The following is a 9598-nucleotide window of genomic DNA, read 5'->3' on the forward strand; positions in this document are numbered from 1 at the left end:
CCCCTCTTCAGGATCCAGGGTCTAGCATACACTTTCAGGAACAGAGAGCTCCCCCCAAATCCTAGACAGTGCACTCATTTCATCTCAGAGAATAAAATGGTTGTGGTGTGGTACAGTTCCAGGACTTTGGGTTATAGTGACTGAACTGTTAGAAAGTTTCCCTTTGATTGAGCTGAAATGTGTCTCCCTGTAGCTTCTACCCTTGGGTCACAGCCCTGCCCTTTTAATTCACACAGAACAAATGTAATCTCATTTGGATATTTGAAAATGGCTGTCATTTCCTCCAAGAATATTGTTTCTGCCACAGATAAGCATTTTTTTCTTCGTTTCTTTTAATTACTTTTTGTCTTTACTTGTTTTTTGGTACTGGGGATTGAACCCAGGAGTACTCAACCACTGAGCCACACATCCCCAGCTCCTATTACTGTTTTATTTAGAGACAGGTTCTCCCTAAGTTGCTTAGGGCCTCACTAAATTGCTGAGGCTGGCTGTGAACTCGTGATCCCCCTGTCCAGGCCTTCTGAGCTGCTGGGATTATAGGTGTGTGCTACCATGCCCGCCTGTCTTTACTTTTAATAGCAGTTTGGTTGTGTATCTTTTTTGAAAATCCAGAAATGCATAAAAGAGGAAGTAAAAACCTACCATACTCTTCCTCTCAGAACCAAAAACTGTAGCATTCTTTCTTCTAACCAGTCCTTTTTCCTCTGCATTCTACACTGTTTTCCAACCAAAATGGGATCCTTCTCTAAATAATATTTTAGAAGATTATGTTTTTCACTCTTGAAAGTATTAACTTTTCCCTCATTCTTCTACTAGGCTAATTTTAATATGAAATTCTTTAACTTCAATAATTGATTTAACTTGCTTTGTCAGGCAAGACATTTGGGTTGTTTTCAATTTTTCCTTGCTACGCAGAACACAGTGGGGCTGGAATTTGAAGTGGGATGGGGTAAGGGGTAGGTGAATTCAGAAAAGAGGAGCTCTCAAATCAATTAGTTACATGATTTTACATCTGAGTTTTTCCATTTTCAATGTTGATAATTATACTTCCTGGAACACAACCATGAGTACCTGCCTAGTATTTGGTTGCAAAGATTTACCTGAATTAATAGAACTGGTTTCCTATTATTAGACACTGAGATAGTTTCTAATTCTTGATGATTACAAACCAGGCTGTGATGAATATCCAAGAAGCTAAATCTGTGCTGGTGCTGGACACTGAAGTCACTAGGAATATTTTCAAGACCGCTAAAGAGTAAGGTGCTTGCCAGTTGTTGTAACTGGAAGCTTTCTGGCCAAGGCCCAGAAGGCTGGCTAAGGCCAAGGACTATGGTCAAGCCTCTGGGCTTGCCTGAGGACAGTACCCATTACCCAGCTGCATCACATAGTGTTCAGGTTGGCAGAGACCTTGGGGACCACTGGGCTGGCAGCCTCATCTCACACGTGAGAGAACCGAGGCCTGGGCTGGTCCTTTGACAGCTTAGCACTGGGCAGAACTCTGCCTCACCCCAGCCCTTGGCTCCTGAATGGAAAGCTGTGCTCTGCTTTCAGATTTGGAATCTGCCCCAGAGGCCCCAGAAACTCCTGCCTGCTGTCCTTCACTGGACCATTTACTTCTAAGGCTGGAGAGAGGGGACTCAGGCACTTTTGCAAATGAACTGAGCAGCAAGGGGGTGGGAGGGTGTTAAAAGAAGATTGGCAACTGGGTCTGTTTCACCCAGAATCCCCCCTTTTTTTTCCTAACCCAGGTGATAGGCTTAATGGCAGTCATTCTATATCAGGTTGATCTGGCAAGTCTATTTGGGGTTTAAGCTGAAATAGCAGGTGAGTCCCTCCCTTTCCTTAGAGGGGTCAGCTATTTGTACTGGGAACCAGCTTTGCTAAAAAGGCCCGCCTATCCAACTCTCTGTCCCCAACAGCTCTCTGTAGTTTCGGGTGCTAATGAGCTCTCCTCCTTCCCTGCTTAGGCCTTGCTTCTGCCTGGGGAATTCACACAAATGGTGTGCAATTTGTCCCTTCTGGGTTTTCCTTTCTGACTTGGAACTAAAGCAAACCTCTCAACCCCCACTGACACCTTGTTTATTCAACTGGGAGAGATTTCACACCCAGGAACCCAGCTCCCCTTCCCTGAGCCCCTTCCCTAAATATTCATCCCCTTCAAAATGTACCCCCACCCCTACACTCCCTGAATAATTTATGAGTCTAGGCAGGGCTTATAAAAGGGTCTCTAGGGAAAGACCAATAGTGTGCAGAAAGTTCTGAGAAGTAGGAGAGCCAACAGCCTGGCTGACCTTGGTGTCCTAAGGATGGACCCTGCTGCTTCTGCTGCTGAGGTGCCTGTCCCAGCACTGGCCCTGGCCCTAGCACGAGTCCCCCAGGCACTCCCTGGCCTATTACACCCATCACCCCTTCTGTCTTCTGGACAAGAAGTACCTGGGAGTGGAAGGTAAGTGGAGCTTGGCATTTGGCAACCTGAACTCAGGCTTAGGGGATTTCTAGGAGAGGGAGAAACAAGCTACTGAAGGTCCCTCTGCTCTGTAAAGAGGAGAGGCAATGGCCTCACAACCCCTCTTCACATCTCTGGCCTGGAATATTTCATTTGGCTTTTCACTTCATTAATCCCTCCAGGTGGCAGGAGTGCATTGGGGGACTGGGGGACAGTGGGCATTGCCAAAGCTGAAGGTCAAACAGGCAGGTCTTTGTGGGCCAGGTGTGGAGTGCACTGCGTGGCTCTGGGCTCAACATGCCTAGACTGTGACTGGGGGACGTGGAGATAGAGCCAATGTCTCAAGAAGCCTTTGACGGGGGCAATTGTGTTTTCCCTGAACATACCATATGACTCTCATCTGCTATTTTCCTATCTCTGTAAGTCCAGTGGGGAAACAGTCAGCCTAGGAATATTTCTGGCCCCTTCCCCCAGCCAAAGAAGATGGTAGGGTTCTGAGCTCTACTTCTTGGAGCAGGAGATAGGAGGCAAAATAGTTTCCTCCCAACCCTCATTTGTTCCTCCAAACATTTCACATTCAACATTTACTGAAGTACCTACTATGTCCCAGGCATTGTGCTAGGTGTTGAGGATTTAGATGTGACCAAACATATCTTTGAGCCTAAGAAACTCAAACACACAATCACAAAGCAATGGGATAAGAGCAATGCTAACATTGTTGAAGCAGAGAGGAGGGGCATCTATGTGCCCTGACTCATGAGCACTTAGGAAAGGCATCTTAGAGCAGATGATGCATGAACCAAGCTTTTTGAGGGCATCTTTTGTTATCTCAGGGACTCCATGTTTCAGTCTCTTCCTCCACCAATTCATCTCTCTTTTCTCCTAGGGGAGCTTGTCTTTGGAGGCCCTGGTTATCCTCCACAAATGACCCCCCAAGGCAGGTGAGTAAGCTGGTGGATTGGGTGAGTTTGTGTCCTTGTGACATATCTTTATAGGCACATGCAGCCACACACATTCACACTGGACAGACCCCTTCCCAGAGAGCCCCTGACCTCAGTCCAATGCTGCAGATCTGAGAGCACATCCTTATGGCTTTGCTAAAATTTGAATCCCACAGTAGCTCTGGGAAGAAGACAGGCCCAAGATTTCTATGACCAACGGAATAAAAAGAAGAGACTGAGACTCAGAGTGGGGAAAGTGTTTGGGAAGGCCCCACAGTCAGTGTGCGGCAGAGCTGGTGCCCAAATCCTAGTCTCCTGGCACCATGCCCTAGTATTCTCCCACCCCACCTCCCTGATTCTTTGCTGCTCCAGTAGAACTCTGTCCCCTGGACAGCCTCCAAACAGCTGTTGGAACAGGGATGGGAAAGCAAAAACCCCAGGACTCTGTCCACTTGTTTTTCAACCAGAACTAAGACAGACCCGCTTGTTGTAGGGAAGGGGGTTGGGGAAGTAGACCCTGGAGACATCTAAGATCTCTTCCAGATCGTCCTGCCTGCAGGTTTCTGACCTCTGATATGGAAGAGGCAGTTATCTGTCCATGCACTTTGAGCCACATGCTAGCTTTTGCTTTGGACAGGCTGCTGGTGGGGTAACAGCCGCTGAGGCCGCCAAGGCTGATTCTGAATTCCATCACCCTGTCAGGTAAGCTTCTGGCACCAAGCTCAGAACTTGATATAGATACATTAGCTGTCTAAATCCTCACAACAGTCCTGTGAGGCAGGAGGAAGGAGGCATTGCTATGATCACTGTTTCACAGGCAAGGAAACTAAGGCCAGGCCAAGGTTGCTCTTCCAGGAGCATTGTCACTGTTCCCTAAGGATGAGACTCTCTGCACACATCACTGAAGGAATCCATAGTAAAAAAGATGGAAAGCACAGGGATGGAAAATTCTTGGCTAGAAGTCCCCTGGGATGGGGAGTAAGGTGACGGCTAGAACTGAATAGATGTGGTGCTAGGTCCTCCCACGGCTGGAGGTCCACCAGAGGTGACCTTCTTGCCAGGGCCATTTTGTAACAGTTCACAAAGTTCTATTACAAAGTTCTCTTTCAACTTTTCCCTCTCACCCCATTACTGCAGTTAAGAGAAGGGGTTTAGGGGGTGGCTTCCTTCTTGGCCCTACTGGTGCCTCTGCATGCACAAATGTCTACATTTGAGGCCATCTTTCTTCTCTGTCTACAGGCTTTTCTGGCCCAAATCCCGCTCCTTTGACTACCTGTACAGTGCTGGTGAGATTTTATTGCAGAACTTCCCTGTCCAGGCCACCATCAACCTGTATGAGGACTCTAACAGTGAAGAGGAGGAGGAGGAAGAGGAAGAGGAGGAGGAGAAGGAGGAGGAGGAGAATGAAGTGGAGAAAGAGGAGGCTAATAAAAAGGGGCCGGAAGGGTGTGTCAGAGTGGGCTCTGTGCCACACAGGGCGACAGCTCATCCCCCTCCCCACCTCTGACCTGTCCAAACTGAAAGTCACTGATTGGCAAGTTTCCAAGGGCTTCAATTAGTCCAGAATCTGTAGGTACAGCTTTCTGGACTAAAAACTGGGTCCTCAAGCTGCCCAGCTCAGCCTGGCTTACTAGCTGGTGAGCCCAGGCCCCTGGCATCTCATTGTCTGGGCTGCTGACAGGATTCCTAGGAGCTCTAGGGGAAGGAAGATCTGTTTCTGAAGTCCCCAGGAAGCACAGTGGGGAAGGGCATGCCCTTGTAGAGGGGAACAGCCACTTCTCAGGGCCCTTTGACAACCGAGCCTTCCTAGGTGGCCACATAAGTCCAGACCCCCATGGGAAGCCTGACTTCTGACTTTACCTCCAGGGACACCAACACCACATCCAAGCAAATTTGGGGTACCTTTTTGAAGAGTTGTAGGAAAAAAAAGGGACAACTAGAGAATCAGCTTGCTCGGGGGAATTCTTTCCCCCATTTTGATTGTTCTCCATTGAGATCTGAGTGTTGGCATGAGATGAATCAGGAGAAAAATAAACTAGATGATGTTTGCCTTTTTCTTGGAACTGTGCTGATTTCTTAACTGAACTCTGCCCATGTTGTGAAGCCATGAGTGGAGGGTCAGAGACCAGCTCAAGGCCAATTCATTGCTCTACCTGAGGTCAGTTGACAGATTTTTCTCCATTGAGATGTAGGACTGGGGACCCAGCATGGGGCCAAGGCTTCTCATCTTGTGAAATCAGGTTTGATTAACCTTCTAGGACAGTTAAGAAAGGGAACAATACAGCCCTCAAAGGGTAGCTTGAAAGTTGGGAGTAGGGGATGGGGCTTGAGGGGAAGGTGGGAGTGTTGAAAATGGCTGTGTATGTGTGAGGAGGGATATTTGGGGGACAACTAAGTCCTGTCAATTTTTTTTTTTTTTTTTTGGTACTGGGGATTGAACCCAGGGGTGCTTAACCACTGAACCACATCCCCAGGCCCTTTTCTATTTTCTTTAGAGACAGGGTTTTACTAAGCTGCTTAGGGACTCCCTAAGTTGCCGAGACTGGCTTTGAACTTGTAATTCTTCTGCCTCAGCCTCCCAAACTGCTGGGATTGCAGGCGTACCACCGTGCCTGTCCTATCCTGTCAATTTTCTGTCCTTCGTTCCCTTTGTGTCCACCACAGTTCAGGCCTTCTTGTTGACCCTGCCCAAATTACTCTTCAGCTAATTTTGTTGCCTCCAGCATGTCCTTTGCAATTTTGTTTTCTGAATTTGCCATTGAATCAGACCAGATCATGTCTTTGCTTCAGCAACAGCTGGGCTTATGGTTTGTCTGTTCGGTTTGGATTTTTTGTTTGTTTTTGGTCACAGAAACCCTTGAAAATCTCTGGCTTCCCTACCCAGAAAAATACATGTGTATACACGCATACAGTACTATATATTCCCAAATCAAGTCCTTAATGTGATATTCTAAGGTTTTAATTATCTGGGTTTTGCCTCTCTCATTTATTTACTTTTTTTGCAGTACTGGGGATAGAACTTAGGGCCTCCCATGTGCTAGGCAAATGCTCTAACACAGAACTATATCCCAAGCCCAGATTTCTGCCTGTCTCTTTAGATTCATCCCTCAACACTTGCAACTTACACTGTCCTTGAAAGTGGCAGAATTTCTAACACTTCTGTGGCTTTAAACTTCTGATTGCAATGCCTTTCCACTCTCGAATACCTTGTAGACTCCCGTTTCTCCTATAGGACTAGCCCACACACCACTCCTGTGAGTAGCCACTTGAAGCAGGCTGGGCACCCCCCTCCCATTCAGTGCCTCTCCTAATGGCATCTGTCTCCTTTCTTGTGTGAGATGTAGCAGGGTTTGATATCCTCATATGACTTCATAGCACAGCACAGCACACTGACAGGCACCAAGGAGTTGCTTGTGAAATGTTGAGGGTCAAAATTCTCAAGTCTTCTCAAAGTAGTTCTTGGTAGAACCAACATCCCCTTACTTGCCTTCTTCCCTGTATCTTTGCTTAGCTACAAAGAGGACAGGGTGACATCATATTGAGGGGCAGAACAATAGCTATTTTTCTTTCCCTCCTTTCAAATTGAAATAAATAGCTTCAGTTCTGAGCCATAGTTGGGACTTCCCAAATTCACATAGAGCCTAGAGGGAGCCCAACAAACTCACACACTGGTGCCATCTATTGGTCAAAATTTAACCTTGTTCTTTAATTAAAGCTGCTAGGTAGTTGATCTTTGACCACTTTAATCCTTTTATTCCATTCTTGTTTCTGCTTTTAAGTAAAATGGAAACTACCATGTGCTTGTTGTATGACCTTGGGGCAAGTTACTTATCCACTCTGAGCCCATCTCCTCATCCAAATAATGAAGATAATAATGATACTACTTCTCAGAGTTGTTGTGAGGATTCAATGAGATATGTAAAAAGTATTTAGCCTGTGCCCTAAAACAACTCAGTAGGTGATACTAGTCACAGTGATAATAGTTGTGGTAGCTACTATTATTGACTTTAGAAAAGAAATGAGCTTCTAGGCTTGAGTCAACTAATGACTGATTTATTTGATTAAGGACTGATATGTCAGGCATCTCTACCTGAGCTCCCAGGTATTTGATTATTTAACCAGTCAAAGCATCTTTGCAGAGTTCATCTCCATTAAAAACAAAGAAAAAAGAAGTTAAATGACAGAGGTCAAGTACTGTTTCCTGGATCACTCTTGACATTCCAATGGCAGCCTATAGGTTTTGGAATCCTGTTCTAGGACAGAGATTTTAAAACTTATTTTTGATGCTTTAGCAGGAAAACTCTTCTTTGGAATTGTGTTTTGAATCAAGTGCAGAAGCCCAATATATAAGTCAGATAAAAATGGGGCTGCCCTTGTGAAGCAAGAATCCCTCCCCTAGTGTCCTCCTCTCTCCTATAAACTAACTCTCTCTACTCCCATTTATTTATTTATTTTTGTAGTACTGGGGATAGAACCCAGAGATAGATACTTTACTACTGAGCTGCATTTCCAGTCCTTTTAATCTTTTTTTATTTTTTAATTTTAAGATAGGGTCTTGCTAAGTTGCTGAGAGAAATTCCTGAGGCTGACCTTGAACTTGCCATCCTCCTGCCTTAGCCTCCAGATTCACTGGAATCTCCACCCTGTTTTGTGGAGCACTATTAGGAATCCCCAGATTGTGGGGAAGACAATCTGGAAACCACTATCCCAAGGGTTAAAATCAAGAATGATTTGAAGCTGAAGGGGGATTAATTAGTATTTTAACATGACCTAGTGTTCCATTTAAAGTCCTTGTTTTGGGTTCTAAGCTCCTAGCCTTTCACAGCTCAAAAATTGCTGGAGTCCTTATACCATAGGTTATAGGGATTTAAAATCCTTGGAATCCCAATATCCTTGGTTTTAAAGTATTATATAGCATAGAATTACAAATCCCTAAATCCCCAGGGGTTTAAAGACCCTAAACCCCTTGGAACAGTAATTCTTGACTCACAGTGAGCTCTTCTCACCCCCCCACACCTCCCGCTTACTGCACACGTGCTGTTGTTTACTGAGTAGACATTTTGTCTCACTTTCCTTCCAGTCCCATGTCCTGAAATGGCTTCCAATCCTCCTCCCCTCTACTTGGTTGCTAAGTGATTGGAACTCACCGTTCTGACTAGTTGGAGACCAGTGTGAGTTACTTTGTTATGGGTGTATCCAGTCCTCGCAGCAACTTCAACTCCTATGCACAAACGTAAGGAAAAAAACCTTGTGCAAAACCCAGGGTCCTTCCTCCAAATCCGCTCACCTGTCCCACCCCATCCAATACCTCTCCACCCCACCACTGATTGTCTCCTTTCCCCAAACACATAGCAACAGAGAGAGAGCATATCTGTTGAAAGGGAGGTTGCATTTGAGCCGGATCTTGAAGGATGGACATGGGTACACATGGAGGGAGAAAACTTTCCAAGAAGAGTATCCTCTTCATTTATTAAGCACCTACTATATGCCTAGCATTAATACTGTAGTGATTAAGAGCATGAACTTTGGAAGCAGACATACCTGGTTTCAAATTCCATATATCTCACATGCTGATTCTGTTCATTAGCCTACACCCCCAGTGTTAAGTTCAGCTTTCTGCTCTTAATGCTCTCACTACAATCTCTGTAGTTCTCTATTATATGTACTGCCACCCCACCCCTCAAGAGTTCATTAAAATAGTTGCCTATTTGCCTCTGCACACAGAATGCCCCCTACTCCTACTTCTGTTACCAACCCCACTTCTCACCCCCTCCCCACAACTGTACCTGTGGGTTAGCTAGAGGGTAGATATGTTAGTTCCTTTCCTTGCCAGTCCTATGTTGTAAAATGGTGGCCAATCCTTCTCCCAAACAGGTTGTCATGTGGCTCGAGTTGACTGTTTTGACCTGTTAGAAGCCTGGTGTTGGTTACTGTGTTTTTGTTTTACCCTTAGTTGGCATGGTTTGTAGAAGCCTCCACGCAAAGGTACAAACCCAGGTACAAAAAAATCCAGCAAAGAAGGATAGGAGTAGAGCTCAGTGGTGGAGCTCTTGCCTGGCACGCATGAGACCCTGGGTTCAATCCCAAGAACTGCAACACACACATGTCAACAAAAAACTTAAGCAAAGAGTAAATAAATGCTCAGGAAGGGTAGTTATAGCACTCACTCTGCCAGGCACTTACTACACATGGTACACTCTTTATCTTATAT

General features: G+C 45.6%; 1 protein-coding gene across 1 annotated transcript; it reads left to right on the top strand.

The window, feature by feature from the left end:
• The first annotated feature begins 1271 nt into the window (after positions 1-1271).
• On the top strand, positions 1272-5423 carry RIPPLY1 (ripply transcriptional repressor 1). The gene is given in 6 exon segments (XM_079123570.1): positions 1272-1824; positions 2306-2446; positions 3333-3387; positions 4025-4089; positions 4627-4877; positions 4880-5423. Coding segments are annotated over 5 exon segments (540 nt in total). The 5' UTR covers positions 1272-1824; position 2306; the 3' UTR covers positions 4909-5423.
• Positions 5424-9598: the final 4175 nt, after the last annotated feature.

The sequence above is a fragment of the Sciurus vulgaris genome, assembly GCF_902686455.1.
Source record: "Sciurus vulgaris genome assembly, chromosome: X".
Taxonomy (NCBI): Eukaryota; Metazoa; Chordata; class Mammalia; order Rodentia; family Sciuridae; genus Sciurus; species Sciurus vulgaris.